This window comes from Haliaeetus leucocephalus, unplaced genomic scaffold (assembly GCF_000737465.1).
Source record: "Haliaeetus leucocephalus isolate CR32 unplaced genomic scaffold, Haliaeetus_leucocephalus-4.0 Scaffold339, whole genome shotgun sequence".
In the NCBI taxonomy this organism is placed as follows: Eukaryota; Metazoa; Chordata; class Aves; order Accipitriformes; family Accipitridae; genus Haliaeetus; species Haliaeetus leucocephalus.
Genome location: NW_010972775.1, coordinates 21,446,099 through 21,464,803, shown reverse-complemented (window position 1 = coordinate 21,464,803; position 18,705 = coordinate 21,446,099). Strand labels below are relative to the sequence as shown.

The 18,705-nt window shown below is 37.9% G+C and overlaps 1 protein-coding gene across 1 annotated transcript in view; it reads left to right on the top strand.

Moving 5' to 3' along the window:
- The first annotated feature begins 458 nt into the window (after window positions 1–458).
- MEGF11 (multiple EGF-like-domains 11) overlaps window positions 459–18,705 on the top strand; it is a 217,503-nt gene continuing 199,256 nt past the window's right edge. The window contains exons 1-4 of the mRNA XM_010572088.1: window positions 459–570; window positions 5,079–5,202; window positions 7,666–7,767; window positions 9,314–9,414. Coding sequence (XP_010570390.1) covers window positions 5,087–5,202; window positions 7,666–7,767; window positions 9,314–9,414 — 319 coding nt within the window. The 5' untranslated portion in view covers window positions 459–570; window positions 5,079–5,086. The remainder of the gene's footprint in view (window positions 571–5,078; window positions 5,203–7,665; window positions 7,768–9,313; window positions 9,415–18,705) is intronic.

Here is an 18,705-nt window from a genome sequence, read left to right as displayed (position 1 = left end):
GGCAGATAGAAAAATGAAGTATTTCATACAGTACGTGGCTAAGGTGAGACCATCACAGGATGTTGTTGACACTAAAATTTAAATTTAGGAGGTTGAAATTTACATTTTAATGGATAAAAAATTATTAGACAGATTATTGGAATAGAATCCATCAAATATTATTAAACACAAGGATACCACTGGTGGCTGAGGATGTCACAAAGTTGCAAATTGCTGGAAGCTGGAAGAGTTTAAAAGGGAGGTGCTACTATCAGCCATCTTCTTAGACTCTTTCCTAGACACTTGTTACTGGCTGAAAGCGGGATAGTGGTCTTTGGTCTGATACAGCACAATTATCTTGTGGTATGTAATTGTTTAGAATGGTTTATCTCATTTCTGTCTTAATTTGTTTCCACTCCCCCAAACACACTTTCTTTGACCCAATGTGTTTTTTGTTTTTCTAGTTGATTGCTCACAGGGCCAAGCAACTTCCAAAGAGCTTTCTTCTGCTGTCCTGTTAATGTGCTGTGTGTCTTCATGTGCTGATAATCTGTAAAAACAGGATCCATTAGGAATTTTTAGCACTTTGAGGTAAGACTTTTTAACATGTCTCTTTACATTGCATGGAAGTTTGTGGGAAAAATTCAGGCTAGGTTTATCAACTGCATATACATTTAGACATCTAAAGGAATGACCTTCCAAAGTATATAAGTATTTAAGAATACTGCATGCTAGTGAAAGTAACTTCTGTAAGCGTTTTGCCTAATTACAGCTGGACACCAAATTAGGGGTTTTTTGCCTGGCTTAGAAGTCATTTCATCCCAAATTGAGAGAGAAGCATTCAGTTTAGCACTTTGTCATGGACTGGAAATTCTGTTTGAATTTCATGTCAAAGTCATGTTATGAAATATTTTATGACAGAAATGTCAAAATGAAATGTTTCACTACTTCTGCCCCTGAACAGGAAATTCGCTAATGGTCATTTTTAGTTAAATTTTCTAGTCTGTCAGCCAAGGAAGCAGAGGAGAAATTTAATCTGGGGTTTTGGTTTTGTTTTTCTTTTTATTCCCAGCCACTTGAAGTATACACTAGTCCTCTTTCACAAGAGTATTACCAAAACCAGGTTCTCAACACCTAGAGAAAGTTTTAGAGGATACTTCCATCACCCAGCAAGGATTCTTTGGGGTCTTATTTTCTCTTCATGTAGGTTCCCATCTTGTGAGGTACTGTCATCCTCAGCTTGTGTTGTACTAACTGCAAAATTGAGTAACAGACCTGCTTCTGTCCACACTCTCATATACTTCATCCAATTTAAAGGTTCATCTGCATCTTCTGGTCTCTTTGCAACCCCCAGCACAGTTTCCTCAACAAAGATTTTTGTAAAGTGAATCCACAAATAAATCAATGACTTGCCACCTGCTGGTTTTTCTATAGCTAAGATTTGGGGCTTAACAGTGAAAGTGTGTTTCCTTTCTTTTGTGATGGAACCAGTGACCTGTATTACTACTGTAGGTGAAATACTGAAATTTATTAAAAAAGGAGCAAGGTATGTGAAAATGGCTTAATGAGTAACAGATATGTAACCTAATCACTTATAATTAACAGAGTGAGACACTTGTGAAAAATCACCAGATTGTATTTTGGATTGAAAGACCCTCTTTCTTGCCAAATTGTACCTAAGTTGATTTCTTTCATTCCTGAAAAGAAAAATCAGGCCTGGAGACACAAAAAGTTAGAGTCCTTCACACAGAGGACTTATATGTCATTTATTTTCTTGTTGAGCTCCAAAGGCTGCCTATCCTTGGGAGAGTAGCAGTGGCAAACACTGGAAATGTTTATGTAGTTTGGCTACATCTTTAATGAAGTTAAAGGCATTGTACCCCTGAAAGGCTGATGCTGCCTCCTTGGAGAATATGTTCCAAACATTAAATACAATGCAGGAATGTAGTATATATTATGGCGAGCCATAAAAGCTGAAAAAACCCCTGCATTAGATGTTATTACTGGATTCTTTTTTGATGTTGGTTTTTAATATATGTGCTCCTATTTTTAGAGTTTTATTCTGAATCTTGTAATAGCAACCATTCCATTTTGGTATGAGGTCTTTTCTATTAACAGTGATCAAAGTGAAATATTTAATTTCAGTTAGAAAAGAGACACTTGAGATGAATGAGGTTCTGCTGTATTTGGAGAGTTGGATATTTCTGATATACGATCTGACTTACAAAGTTAGAAAATTAATTGCACAAAGCAGTTAATTTATAAACAGATAATAAAATAGCATTAGCATTAAAGGTTTAGAAAACAATTTTGAACCTCTTTCAAATACACTGCTTATAAATAATTCTTTGGTGTTTGTTTGGTTTAAAACCTAAGCTGATACATTGTTTTCTTAAGAACAAATGGAGATCTCTGAGTACTACAGAATTCAAGTATAGGGCTGCTTTAGTTAAATGCAAAAAAGCTTACTCTCTTTAGGTAGAAGTCAGGCTGTCTTTCTGCTTCTAATTTAGGCTGTTGATGTTCTCAAGAAGTTAACAAACTGAGCTGTCGTGGTTTACCCCCAGCCAGCAACTAAGCACCATGCAGCCGCTCACTCACTCCCCCCCACCCAGTGGGATGGGGGAGAGAATTGGGGAAAAAGAAGCAAAACCCACTGGTTGAGATAAGAACGGTTTAATAGAACAGAAAAGAAGAAACTACTAATGATAATGATAACACTAATAAAATGACAACAGCAATAATAAAAGGATTGGAATGTACAAATGATGCGCAGGGCAATTGCTCACCACCCGCCGACCAACACCCAGCCAGTCCCCGAGCGGCGATCCCCCGCCCCCACTTCCCAGTTCCTATACTAGATGGGACGTCGCATGGTATGGAATACCCTGTTGGCCAGTTTGGGTCAGGTGCCCTGGCTGTGTCCTGTGCCAACTTCTTGTGCCCCTCCAGCTTTCTCACTGGCTGGGCATGAGAAGCTGAAAAATCCTTGACTTTAGTCTAAACACTACTTAGCAACAACTGAAAACATCAGTGTGTTATCAACATTCTTCACATACTGAACTCAAAACATAGCACGGTACCAGCTGCTAGGAAGACAGTTAACTCTATCCCAGCTGAAACTAGGACATGAGTACAGAACTCGGTTTTGATTTAAAACCCCCCTCTCTTGAGAATTGTATTTCCTTAAGCAGTTTTTGCCTTGCACTTGCTTTGAACATTTCTGATGATTGGAAGCAGGCTTTCCTTTAGTCCTGTTTGTTCAGTCTTGCCATGTATCAAAGAAGCAGAGAATGAAGAAAGGGGGTAGATTGCAACCTATACAGTGCTCAGAAAAACTTGTCCTCTGTACTTTGGTATTATTCGAATGGTAGCTAGTGTAATACGTTAAAGGCATCTTTTGAAGATATTTTTGTTAAAGGGCTGTCTGTCTTTTTGTTGAGTCTCATACTTGGGTAGTTGACATCTATTAGTACATGTTATGTTAAAAGAAAGTTAATTCTTCTCTCAAACAAACTCTCAGTTTTTGAACATTAGGTTTGTTGAACTTTTGTCCCATGAGCACTTGTAGGTCAGCTGTTCAAGCCACTTTTCCTCCATGGAGAAAAGTAGTGTCTAGGACAAGTGTAGCGAATGCCTTTTCAATAAACAGAACTATCTCTCATGGCCTTGTCTTGTCAGCCCTCTTAATTTCCAGAGTAAGCTTTTGTGTTGTTGCCATGGGACTTTGAAACAGTCTGCAGGTAGAGAATGGTCACTCATAGACTTAAATCCATTTCATGAGGAACATTAACATTAAAGCATGTTAATTAACATTAATATGACTTACATGGCTTAAGACCTATCTGTGGGTTTAGCAGAGCTCTGGGAATAATTTAAAAGATGAGCTATTACTCCATTGGGATCTTGACTTCAAATCCACTAAAGGCAATGGGTGTCCTTGAACTAGCTAAGAAGGCTTTGAATCAGGAGGTAATTTCAGATCAACTTTCCTGGCTATCCCTGTGCTGTTCATTCTGCTTTGTGATGACTTCTTTATCTTGGGCTGTATATCAGTGCCATGCACAGCAAACCCCTTAACATCCCTTTTGGTGTTCTGGACCGTAAGGCAATGAGCCATGTGTTTTTTAGATGATCATATGAAGATTCAATCTATTTTTAGGGCAATCTTGTTGCCAGGAATAATTTATGGGACTTTTGATTTGAATGGTGGATTATGTGACAATGTAAATGCCTGAAATGGATACTTAAAAATATTTTTACTGACTTAATGTTTAACAGATTAACACCTCTGAAGTAGTTACATTTAAAAGCAGCTTTGTATTTCCCATATATTTTGTATTTTTCTCTGATGTCATTGGGGACCTTTAGGCAAACCACTAGAAACCATGACTTTGATTTCAAAGCCCCAAGTGAGCAATGAGTAGGTATAAATCAGTACATTTAATAGATGAACTGTAAGATGATGAAGAGACCACACCTAATGAATTTTATACAATCTATTTTGAACTTCAGTGCAAATATTTTTATTTCATGTTTAGTGTTCTGCATAATGTGACCCAATACCTTGACCTCTGTCATTCCAAGTGATTCCTCACCTAAGAGTTGAAAAGTGAATTGATTTTCCTTCAGTCATGTAATAAGCATATGTCTCTAGATCTAGCCTACATATTGACACATGTAAAACCCATTTAAATAAATCAAAGCGGGTATTTGGGTATTCTTCCATTTGCCTATAGGCTGATGGAAGAATAGATTGTTTTAATACCTCAGTTATTTATTTTGTTGGTACAGACAGACAGCCATAGAAATGATCAGTATCAGAAATGTTCTTTGGAAGAATCATAGGGGCTGTCAATCAATTGGGTAGCTTAATCATCAAATTAATTGGTTTTAGTAGGTTTAAATGCATGAATTCCTTTTAGAATGCATTTGCACTTTTAAAAAATTTACTCTTTAGTTGATTGCTTTTTCAAGTATTTCAGTTAGTAAATAACTCCACAGTATTTGGATTCGCACAAAAGCAAGGATGAAAAGGCCTAGAAGGATGTTTTCTTCAAAATTGTCTTTAATGGCTATACTTTCTTTTCTTTACCTAGATACAGCAATGATGGCGCATATGCTATTCAAGTGGATTCTAAAAGGACTTATTCTGTCTTTTCTGCTCAAAACTGCTCTGTCCCTAAACCCAGATGATCCAAATGTCTGTAGTCATTGGGAAAGGTAATGTATAACATGCCAATTTTTTTTTCATAGCCGTTTCAGATTTTTACATTTAAAAGGCAAAATAAGAGCCATAATTTGCTAAATACCACCCTGCCTCACAAAAGAACATGGATTTGCATGACAGAAATAGTACTTTTGAGTGACTTTGAGGAATTGGATCATCCCAGAGAATTGGCTCTAAAGCTGGAGTTATAGACCACATATCCCTCTGTTAGCTGTCTGCTCAGCAGTACTTTGGAAAGCTCCTCCATAGTTTCAGCTAGAGGACTGCAGAGGTGTGTTTTCATTTATCATGGAGAGACCTAGAGAAATGCTGGTCTTGTTCAATCTTTTTTTTTTTCTGGTTGTCAAGCAAGACTATTAAAGATTTCGACTAAGTTTTAAGCCCTTCCTGCTGCAACATGCATGCTTATTCTGTATGTCCTGAACTTTGTGGCTGTATCTGCCAAATCCGTGTCAGCATCAAAGAGTAGCTGCATGAAAGCACTGAGAATTAAAGGCCTTGGTAATTCTTGTTCTCTCTATTGTTACAGTGTCCTAGTCCTAAAAGTGGATCTGTGCAGGACAGTTCTGAGTACATAGAAGCCCACTAGCTTTGATAGGGTTCACATTCATGCAGGGTCTGTTTGCAGAGGCTAAAGTTCCTGTACTCTTAAGTTTAACTTTTGAAATTTCCAGTTCTGTTCTGTGGTTTAGTTCCACACAAATATGAATTACTGTACCCTTTAACAAAATAAACCCCTTAACAAGAGCAAAAATGGAATCATACTTTAATGGCACTATGTTTTGATTTTAGAGGCCTTAATTAGAGAATTAACTGTTTGTAGGTAATGTAACTGCAAAGCAAAAACCATACAGGAATAGGATTTTGCAGTCTGTGTTATGAGGTGAAGTGCATTCAGAGCACAGGAATAAAATATTGATTTTGTCTGAAGAAAGTCAGCAACCTAGAGACCCAATCAAGGAGAAACAAAAATTAAATACCAAAATTGATTTGTTGTACTGACCAAGATGACTTTGTTACTTAGATGTTAATAAATCAAAGGGAAAAGATTGTTAGGGCAATTGCTGGATAACAAACGGGATCATAAAATAATAATCAAGATTTGTGAGTGTTACTGTTTTACATTAATAATGAGCAATGTAAATATTTTACATTTTGGCATTAGTGGAAGTAAAAACATTACTTGTCAAATCCAGCAAACTGGTAGAGGGCAAAAGCAACATCTAGTAAAATCTTGGCTTGTCTAGGACGGGCATGATAAGCAGGGCAGTAATAGTCCAGTCTTCGATTTCAAGCCAATCACACTCTCCAAGCAAATATTTTGGTATTACCTTATGGGTTCAGTCTCACAGGGCTTAATCACATCAGCAGTCCCACTGATGAGAAGGAAATCACTTTGAGGATTAAGACAATCGATATAATGAATGACTTGGAGGATCTAATTCCTGGGTCTTGACCCTGCCAAGAATGATTTTGGTATCATTCTCCAAAGCTATTGTAGATCTGATAAAGTAGAGCTTGTTTCCAGATCAGAACCTGAGATTATGAGTCTCTTAAGCAGTGCACATACTTACTATAGGGCAATACAATGTTCTAAAATGACTGACACTAACAAGTCAATGAGATTTGTGTTCCTATATAATGTGAAAGGCCCAGACACTTTCAATGTAATCATAGTAAGAAATATAGTACCTGTTGCATGAATAAGTAGTGTTTTGGGAGGGAGATTGCTGAATTCTTAGTATCATTGGAGCTCTGTGATTTCTAATCAATTTGCTCAGTTTTTGTTTATATCCATCCATTTGTCTGAAGGGAGGTAATCCCATTCTAACCGTACATCAAAGTGTTCCAAATCTAGATACCAGTTACCTCAAGTTACAATTTTCAGATAGTTCTGAGGTTATTTCTGCTACAAATTAAAAGGATTAAATTTGTGCAGCAGAAAAATAAACACTCTTCAACTTTTACAAATGTTCCTATTTGATTGGTGCACCCAATATATAAAGTAATGATGCTGCTTCATCATAAAATGAAGTGTGAGCATCCCATGATGCTGGTAAAATGCAGCAGTGCTAAGTTAATATGAGCTCTTATTAGCATTGCAGAACACAAGCAAAAATTAACAGTCCTAGGCAGGAAGGCAACTGAGACATTTTAAAAACCATGAATTTTAGTAACATTTGTTTCTTTTCCAGAAGGGAATGGTTTATTACTCAGACTGAAATCTCTATGCCTATTTTAGTTATGGAGCCCAAGTTTGAAACTTTTCCAAAATTTTCAGGAAGAGCTGTGGTTGAAGAAAACCCTTTTCTGGTTTTTGGTAATGCCCAAAGTTTCTAAGATTATTGATTTAATTATTTTTCATGCTGGAGCTAGATGTATAGCATATACAGGGAACTGAAGATTTTTGTGTTGCAACAAACAGCCTTTCACTCTCTTTCTTTTTCTATTCCTAGCTATGCTGTGACAATACAGGAATCTTATGCTCATCCTTTTGATCAGATCTATTATACAAGATGTACTGACATACTGAACTGGTTCAAGTGCACTAGACATAGGTAAGAGCTAATCCCCAGAAATTTTAGTTTTATTTTGCCTTTTTATCTCCTCACATACCTTTTATTTATCCAAACTTTTGTGGTACTGTAATATAAATATGTATGGAAAGATGTATTTTAGTACAATACCCAGGGTGTTTGGCATTCTAGGGCATTGATTGAAGTAGAGAGATTTTTGCATGAAATTTGAGTGAGATTGGTGGTAGTCAGTCTCTTATGGGGCCATTCAGGAGCATGCTTCCTTGCCATTCACCCAGCCATGTGATTGGAAGTGTTTATTACATGACCAAACATAAGCAACTATCTTTTCCGAGTGATCAGTGCATGTCCAGGTTTATGGTAGGAAGTCCCTGCAGCTCCTAAATTGTGAAGAATCAGGCACTTGAGGGATAGCGATAATTAGAAATGGATCCATATTTGAAATACTGCACCCAAATCTGTACTGAAAACCAGGCAGAATGAGGATGGGTCCATTTCTAGCACTGAATGAAAGCTGATACCAAAGAGTTAATTTTTTGCAGGCTGCAAGATATCACTGTTATATTCGTTCTGATTCCAAGGAGAGAAGTATCCTAATAAACATCCACTAATATTCGCAATCTTTCAAGGGAGTTTTAGCAAGCTAATTTGTACCTTAACTTTCATGCATTCAGTAGCAAGAGGTTGTTCAACACCATCCCAGTCTGTCTGTGGGGTTTTGCTTATGTTACAATGTATGGTTACGATGTACGGAATTGAACAGAGATGCAGAGCTTTCTGGGCTGTTGTATAGATTGAAATGCAGCAGAGTAAATTTGAGCAATTTATCTAACATGAGGGACAACAGATTTGTTCAATTTAGGTAATTTCAAATAAACTAACATGAACAAAGCTCCTTTGAAGTGTTTGCTGTTAAATATTTTCTGTTAAATATTCCTTTTCTAATGTGGTATCATTGCTAATGCTATGAATAAGTCTAGAAAAGCTACAGAATGCTTAACACCTCTGAATTTTTGTGTACTACATATTGTGGTGGGGAAAACATGCTTTAAATACTGAACTGGGACTATAATGTCATTTTGCAAGGCATTGGAAGGGTTAGCAAGTAGAAAGAAATCACTTGGGGTTAACTTCACATTTTGTGTATTGAGAGCAGTTTCCATTGTGGTAATTTCTTGTGTAGCATGCTGGCACAGTGGTCTCCGCAGAAGATTCTGTTAATTCCATTGATGATAGCTGACCTTGCTGATATGCAGAAATGAATCATTTATTCTTGAAGAAGCTCCTTGCCCTTGCTTTAGGATTGGGGAAGTGTTTTAAGATAGCAGTCCCAGGAAGGGCTACGGTGATTGACTGTCATGAGTACTGTGTTTATAATACAAGTTATATTTCAAGTTTCAAAACAAGTATTGATTTTTTTTTTATTGTGGCTTTTAATATCAAAAGCTTTCATGCATTTTAAAATAATTATTGAATGCTATCCTTACTATAATTTAACACAAATATAATTCCAACAGTACACATGGATTTTCAATATTGTCAAATGGCTTTCTGTCTTGCAATTTAGAATAAGTTATAAAACAGCGTATCGAAGAGGACTGAGAACTATGTATCGGCGAAGATCTCAGTGCTGCCCTGGATATTACGAAAGTGGAGACTACTGTATACGTATGTACAGAGCTTTGATTCAGATATGACAGTTAAAAGTAATTTTTGGAGGAGCTGTAGACAAATTAAAGATGTATTGCAGTAGTAATATGACAGGCTGATTTTCAGAGCTGCTCAGAACCTTCGGAACCCACTGATTTTAGTCAGAATTACAGATACAGAACGTTTCAGGTCATTTCAGGTATGTGCTTGAAATGCTTATAGTAAATGCATATAGAAATGCATAAGTAAAATTTTGCTGAAATCATTGGGGAGGGAGTGAATCAAGTTCCTGAGTGCTTTCTTGAATCACACCTTACTTTGGGGAGTAATTTATGCAAGTATGACCTAATGTTAAAGAATTGGGGGAGCTGAGAACACTCTTAGGAATAAACTATTACATAGTTTAAGGAGCAGCGTAAAGTTTCTACCTCTTAACTTTGAAAGTTCTTACTTCCAGTAAGAACAGTTAAAATCTCACTGTGTTTCACATGGTTCCTGTCAATAATTTTGCTCTGTTTAAAGCTTCGCAAATGCCAGAAGAACTTTGTCCTAATTGCACTGTATAAATAAATAAAAAGCTCTGGAGTGTGTTAGATCAGTCCGAGGGGGACAAAAAGCAAAATGGATCTTTCAGCAACACCTAAAAGCATTGTTAATTAAAAATGTCCTGTATGTTAACGTCATGTGTTTTCAGTATTGCAGCTTTCTAAGTATTCAGAGACAGAACACATTTGCTACACTTTGCTCAAAAGGCGAGTGGAGCTGGGGATCTCTTGTCTATATCTTGTTAGAATGGGATTATGACACAAGAAAAATACAAGAAGGTTTTGATCAGCATCAGAATCCAAATTTTATTGACAAGTTTAGAATGCCATAGAATAATTTAAATGCGAACATGATACAAGTATCCAGCTAACTTTAAATATCTTGACACAGTGCTTTAAAGCTATTTCTATCTAGTTCTGTTGGTGGTTTTATCTGAGTACCTATATTGTACTTATATTGTAATATATGAGCACCTTAAAAACATGAATGGACCCTAATCTCATTTTAAATTACCTTTATGCCAAATGGTTACTTTAAAGGGGCTTTGGACTGTGAAAAATTACCAGCCCTTTGAGATAAGGCATTAGAATTAGCCTTATTTTACGGAGAGAGTAATAATTTGACCTTTTGAAGTGCGAAGTGCTGTTACTCAAGTCCTGAAAAACATTTCATGTAACCTATTGTCTTTGCTAAAATCCTTCCTATATTAAGTTTGTTCTTATCTTTAGATTTCTTAAGTGTCAATATCATTTTAGCAGTTGTTCCACATACTTTTATTATCAATTTGAATTTTGTTACTCAAAATCCTGTCTGGCACAGAACATATTTATTTTCACTTTTCTCTCTGCAATCTATTGATATTTTTATTTTTTATTTTTTAATTGGCATACTGGGTGCAACAACAGGACATCTCTGCAGACTTTCTGATTCTTTGAGGAATATTAACATTTATTTTAAAGTGCTTTTTTGTTAATATTAATACTCAAGAGTTCTGCTGCTGTCTTTATATTATGGAGAAAGAACAGCATACAGCACACACCCAAGTTTTGCTAATGCAGAACAGGCAGCAAGTATCCCATCAGACCAGGATTTTCATGTTTGACACAGTGCAGATAATACTCACACATGTAAACAACAGAGAGAATGTAAGAGTCAGGTCATTATCTGCATGGTCATAAATGCAAAGTGCATGCCTCAGGGACATTTTTTATGTATCCTCCTTCCTGGGAGATCTGAGCAGCAAGTGCAGCTGAGAGAGAAATGATGTAAAGGAAGAAGTTCTCAGTCATGATTGATAGATACTTGGTTTTATTGTTTTGATACCACAAGTAGCCACATAGCAAAAAAAAAAAACCAAAACAACAAACAGAACAACACACCAAAAAACCTCAAACAAAAAAAAACCCAGACAAAAAAATCTCATTGAAACTCTCTGACCATGCAACCAACAGTTTGAAGGCACAACATTATTTAGCTAATATGATCCTTTTCATGTCATCCCTTTTGTTTCTAACACATAAAGCTTTGGTCCCATTAGTTCTGTTTTGCTTTGGTTTTCCAGAATATGTTCCTGTGCCAACAAGCAAATTCTCCCATTCATCATTCTTTGCAGTCAGCAGTGAATTCCATTTTCATTCCTGGAGGCACGTCCCTTCTTTTGCCTCTTTCCTTACCTCCCCTTTCCCATTTCTTTCTTTTCTTTAAACTGGTATTTTCTGCTGCTTCCTAACAAGGTAGTCTAGTACTCCTGTCCCACATTCCTCTAGACATGTTCAGTGCCTTCTCCTTTAATGGCAGCTGCTACAAGAGAGAGGTCAGGAGACACCATCAAAATCATTCCACTTGCCTATGCTGTCGTAGGGTGCCATGGTTTGGAAACGAGTGTGCTTCCGCTAAGCCCCACTGACATGAAGGGAAGGAAGCTCCAGCCCTGCAGAGAAGGTTCTCCCCACTCAGCCAGCCCTTCAAAATCTATTCCATTAGCAATCATGGAAGCCACTACAACACGGGGAGGAGAGAATGCATCCCGCAGTGAGTCTGATGATCAAAAGAAAGTTTGATTAAAAAACAGTGTGTAGATTAAAGGCTAATTGGTTCTTCTTTCATTAATAGCAGTCCTTATTTCTTGCAAAAGTTAAATAGCTTTGTAATTAACAGTGACATGTTTAGACTAGAGAAGGCTGAGTTTAAATCTCTATTAATGACTGTTTCTTGGCTTTTAAAGCAGGAGTGAAGGCTTTCAGCTACTGTTTTGATCTTTTCCCTTCTCATTTACTATTTTTTAAAGGAATGTCAGATATAAGTTTTTATCTTTGTCCTCCTGTTGGGATTTACTAAATGGATTAGGTCTAATAAAATCTACCCTCAGCTCTAAATAATCAGGTTGACCCAGAGCTTCTTGCTCTGCCACTCTTTCTCTGGTGTCGTCTTTGCCATTTTGCGATCTATATATGCTACCGCCCCATAAAATGTGGGATTCAGGCACAAGGTCAAATAATTTAAATTGTTGACTGATAAGTTTTACATCTGCCCAGCCCATTAGTACTTAGGCTAAACAGTTTTGGGGTATGAAATTGTCTTTGTGCCTATAAAGGGATTGGAATATTTTTGGGTTGTAATGGTATTCAAAAGATACCACCTGAAAAATGCTGCAAATGCACATCTGCATTTTTTTTCCATTGATGTCTTAGAAATGGTTGCTACCATTCTGGTAGTTTTGCAAAACGATTCACCTTCTCTGAATGTTCTTACACGTGACATAGCTTTTCACTGAGCTGTCCCTGAAAACAAACAGCGTAGTCTGGGTAGTAAATCAGGGTAACTATGATTTACTGTACTTTGTATGCTAAGGTAAGCTTTTGGCAAAGCAAATGCATAAGCTGCAGAAAAGTCTTTTTTTGAACAACCACAGGGTTCAACTGCCCTTCAAGGTTTTCGTAAGGATGTTTTAAAATTATATTGCCTAGATTAGTATCTGTGGTAGATAAAGCTTCTCTGAATACTTTGCTGCTCAAAGAAAGAAAAAGAAAAGGAATATTACATGACTCTTTCATGATTTTTACCCTTTGAGTAGATGGTAATTGAATACTTCCCTTTAAGAATATGTCAGGTGGAAAGATCCCCTGTGTGCTAAATGGATACATTTTTGTCTGAGAGACTAATGCTTTGTTCAGTCTGTCCATTTTAATCTTATTCTTACACAACAGATTTATATAAAAGAGACGTTTCTTCTAGGTGACAAAGGGTCAGAGACCCAAGCATGAGAAAAGGAAGACGGGACTGCAAGCAGCATCTACTTATATATGACCTTTTGGCAGAAAAAAACAACCATGAAATGCAAAGTTGGGAAATCACCTTTCTTCATAAATTGAGATATTTTAGCTTTTAACAGTTTTCTTTTTCAGTCTCATACCTTACACTCTTTTTCTAATGTATAAATCTATGCAGTGTGACAGGATGTAATAATGACAGGATTAGTGATTTAACAATCTTATTTGCTGCCATTTATCTGTCATTCAAACCTGCCAAAATTCAGTAGAGTTACAGATTGACCATTTCATGGTTCTTTCCCTTCTTGGCCAAGATATTATTGATCTCAGACTGTTTCTCAACATTCAGCTTTCCACATTACAATTGCCACAACGATCATCAGGGCTCCTTGACTTTGATAAATCTTTTTCTAAAGAAATTCTTGGTCTCACTGGTTGAATCTCAATTTGTCACCTGGAGTGGTAGTTCACTGAGGCCAGAGGTTAGGGACATTATGATATTTTCATGTAGTTATTTACCCATCTTTCCAGGTAGCCTATGTCTGACACCTTTAATGAATTTCAGAAACAAATGAGGAATGTTTTGTAATAGCTGACCTGATGAAATTATGCAAATTTGGGACCTGATTCTTTTTCAGGATTTTAAATAATGTTTCATAAATTCTGTAATTCCAGTAGACACGCCAACTTCATAGTACCATGTATACTTTTATATTGTAGCAATATGAACACCCATACCTCAGGACTGTACTCAAATTTACAAGGCTGCATGGCTAGTGCAGTTTTTGTAATCTTTCAAAAGACTGCCTTATTGGAGCCATATGGCTAGATTGTTAAACATCTGTACCATAGGAGTAACAATTCCAAAGCTTCCTGCCATCTGGATGAATTACAATACTTGCAATTCAAAGCATATGTTACAACAACACACTGACACCACAGTAGAGTGTACTTATGATGAAAAGAGAAATAATAGCTTATGTGATCAGTGCAAAAGTTGTACACTCTTAGAAAATGTTGAATCAGCGGCATAAACTTCCTGAATATTCATACTGTTTGTTCATATGTCACATTCGTTGATTATTTTCACTTTATAAGGCAGGATCTCATTAACATTTTAGAAGAAATGTTGTCCCCCCCTTTTCTCACCTCAGTTTTAAATTCCTCATGGTGAGCATTCCTGTAACTTGAAAATATATTGTTTGAAAACTGATGGACTTAGGAAATATATTTTTCTTGTCTTTATAGACACACGTTAAAGCTGGTGCTAGTGCTTTCTGTAAGAGCCTTACTGTTACATTATTCAAGTACGGCATTCTGTACATCAATAATGCAACATAAATTATGGGAAATGATATAGCAGTACATAGATACTTTGTATCAGGGGACATTCTTTTTCTGATTTGGAATGTATGAGTGCCAGAAAATGGTGTGGAAGGCCATTCTGCATATAGTGTTATTAATTATAGAATTGAAATGACAATAGGAGATGCTTTGAAATTTCTCCTTTTATATGCATTTGAGATGACTCCATACATCTTTTTCCAGTGAAGAATATGGGGAAAATAATTTGGGTCCTGTGTTCCCATCTGAGGGGAAACTTGCACAGGAATTAAGAAATTCTGCTTCTAATAGTAGTAGTTGTAGTCATAGTCATAGTGGTAGCAACGTTCTTACCTACCACTGTGTGGTGACTTGAGAGGAATCAGTTTTCTATTGAATGAGGAGGTGGGTTGATAGGAAAGCAACAGAAGGAGCATGCAACAGAACTGGTTACCTGCATTCAACTTCTGCTACTATACTGCAGAGTATAGCCTAGGAGCCATATATACCGATGTCTAATATACCATTTTACAGAACACAGTGGAGCAGGCCACGGCTTTGCAAACAGTAGAGGCCTTTGCTTATTCATTCTCAGCATCTTGGGAGGCAGGTGTATGTGGACAGGAAGAGGGACACCAGCCTTATAAGTAGGTCAGTTCATTTTGTGGCATAGATGAAGACACTGGGCTACTATTTAGTCTGAAGATAACGGAGAGACCTCTTTGATGGGAAGGTGAAAAAATCACTTCTCATCTCCCATCCATCATTTTATATTTGCAGTCAGCTTCTGGATGCTGATGGATTTGCAAAGATGCTGGTGGGAAGTAGTAATGAAGTAGGGGAAGGACTTCTGGAAGAAATGCAGTAGAAGGAGGAGAAAAAATATTCATACAAAGGAATGAAAATAGCATGAAGTCAGAAAGGGGGGTATGCTGAAGCTATATAATGTCTCAAGGGGCTTAATAAATATCAGAGAAAAAATTATGCAGGCATTATGGTTAGAAAAAGATTTAGACTGTTGCTAGTGTAGCAGTAAAAAAGCTTTTCTGGCTGCTTTAGGCAATCACAATTGGATCGGTATAGAAGAATAATGGGAATGTAGACACAGAAGGAGACACTGGATCCAGAGCTACTCGTAGTATTCATGCTAATGGCCTGGATGCCTGGAAGCTTCAGTAGGATCAGAAAAAAGGCACAAGAATCATAGATGCGAGTTCATTGTTGAATTCAAAGAAAGAGCCATGCAAAGTTTAGTCCATTAATTTGCCCACTTTTAGCAAAGACAGGTTGGTTCTCAGCTGCTATAAATCAGCACAGTTCCACCATGTTTGAATGGACATCTTCAGTTACTTCATCCTCACTTCCACATCTTCTTTAATGTCTCAATTCCCTTTCAAAATCCCCTTTCTCTTCTCCTGCTTTAATACACTTCAGTGTTGTTAATGCTAGTTTGCACTGATCTAGAATGGTGTGGAGGGCACCAGCGCTAATCCACAAGAGCTTTATGGCTCAATCCTTCCTATGTTGCTGGTATCCATTCACTTGCATAGGCTTATAAAAACAAGATCCTGTCCATCCCATATATGAGTGAACTGTTTCTGAGGATGTATACATACAGGACATTTGCCATTTATCGAATTATGAAGGCACAGAACTCTGGAAGAATTTTCCCTCCAAAAGAGTTTGAAGTTCATTAGTAGTCCAGACGTGTGGTGAGCTGGGTTAACTTACTGAAATCAATAGGGTCAGAAAGAAGACGGATGTGTGAAATGAAACACATGTTTAAAATGGAAGTTGTTTTCTTGACCACTCCTTTGCATCCTTCTCCCATTTAATAGATTTATTTCCCTTGTGCTCTGAAGAAGTTTTAAAGCCTAGTAGAAAAGGAGGGAGAGAGAAAGAAAGAGAAAAAGAAGGTACCTAAATCTAGATGCCATTTAAAAAGAGCTTCTGATGTACATACAAAATCTGAGATAGCATCTTTTTCCACTTCTTCTCTGTTGTAGTTTCCTCTGGCTGTGACCTTCCCCTGACCAGTTCCAGAGTCTTTGTCACACATTAACTCTAGATGTCTGGGAAGCCATCAGTCAGATGTGGGGGACCATTCTAAGGCAGATTCCTTGCTGACTGAAAAAAGATCTACTGCAACCTATGCCAGGTGTAAGCACCTGTCACCCCTCTTCCTCATTTCTAGGCATCTTGTAAGATTGAAACTATACAATATAATAATAGCATAGCACAGTATTGTGGGTTTACCCCAGTACCTGCTTGCTCACTGACCCATACAGCTGCTCTCACTCACTTCCCCTGATGGGACAGGGGAGGGGGAAAGGATAAGTAAAAGAAAGAAAACTTGTGGATTGAGATAAAAAACATGTTTAATAAGCAAAAGAGAAGTGCAAGAGAGAAACAAAATAAAACAAGTGATGCAAAGGCAATCACTCACCACCTCCCATGGGTAGATTGATACCAGCCAGTTACTGAGCAAAAGATGGCTAGTTTCCTGAAAGCCCCTCCTCTCCCTTTTTATTGCTGAGCATGACGTTATGATACATGTAATATCTCCTTGGTTAGTTTGAGTCATCTGCCTGGTTGTGTCACCTCCCATCTTCTTGCACACTCCCAATGTATTCACTGTGGGGGGCAGCAGCGTGAGGAACAGAGAGCATCTTGATGCTGTGCAAACACTGTTCAGCAATGACTAAAATGCTAGCATTATCAGCATTGTTTTGGTCACAAATCTAAAACACAGCACCATCCAAGCTGCTATGAAGAAAATTAACTCCGTCCCAGCCAGACCCAGTACATACAGGCATACTGTAGTTAATAAAACATACTCATCAATATGATCCTCATGAAATCTCCTTATGGTTTTTTTTTGCTCTTTCCACCTCTTAGTTTCAGTAGTGACAGGGGACTACTTTGAAAGCTGGTTGTCGTGGTTTCAGCCCCGCCGGTAACAAAGGACCACGCGGCCGCTTGCTCACTCCTCCCGCCCCCCTCCGGTGGGATGGGGGGAAGACGGAGGAGAGGAAAAAAAAACCAAACCTGGAACCTCGAGGGTTGAGATAAAGGCAGTTTACTGGAACAACACAAAGAAATTGCAACAACAACAACGGTACTAATGAAGAAGTATACAAAAAGAGTGATGCACAGTGCAACTGCTCACCACCTGGGACCCGACGCTCTGCCACTTCCCCCACCGCAAAGAAGCGCCCACCCCCCGGCCCGCTCCCCCTTTATATACTGAGCATGATGTCACATGGTATGGAATAGCTCCTTGGCCAGTTCAGGTCAGCTGCCCCGGCTATGCCCCCCACCTCCCAGGTTCCTGTAAAAATTAACTCTATCCCAGCTGAACCCAGGACACTGGTGTGAACCACTCTTTTCAAATATTTTTCACTCACTTCAGAACCTTGGGAAGGACGAGCCAGTGTTGGCAGTTGTCTGGGCTGGCTGAGGGTTTGTGGCCTCGCTCCTGCTACCCTCTGGTCTCTCAGCCATTTATAGCAACAGCCGCGGATGCCCTAAATATGTCAACCTGTGCAGGCAGGAGGAGGCATTTGGCTACTTGGGCGCATTTACTTACAGTTCAGCTATTCCCCATCTCCTCTATCACAGGAATGAGACTGGCTGGAAGCACTTGGCAGATTGAATTTGGCCCAAAAGCTGCATGTTAGGCTTAAATATACTGCTTTCAGCATCTTCCTGTGCATAATTTACATTATTTGTATGTGAACTTTTGGAACATGTGCCTGTAATTATTACATCCTTTTAGCAGTCCCTCTTAAAAATACCAATGACATTCACACTAGGAATACCGCATGAGCCTGCCATATGAAATACCATACCAAACTAGTTGTGTTTATTTATGTTGGTTTCTCAAATGCTGGGTAATACCTGGGAGTGGGTTTACTGGGTGGGAATTTAAAGAGGTAGTTCCCTTTGTTCCCAATTAGCTTTGTCTTGTGTGGCACGTATTCCATGTCTCATGGTAGGATAAAGATATATTATTCCATGGATTTCCAATTGCTTTTGAAACTGCATCTATTTCTGATGAATATGTGGTAGCCTATAAAAGTAGGCCAGCTACTCTGTAGCTTGATCCAAACAGATAGTAGTCTGTTACAAAACAAGTCTTTGAAATTTGTAGAAAGCAATCACATACGTT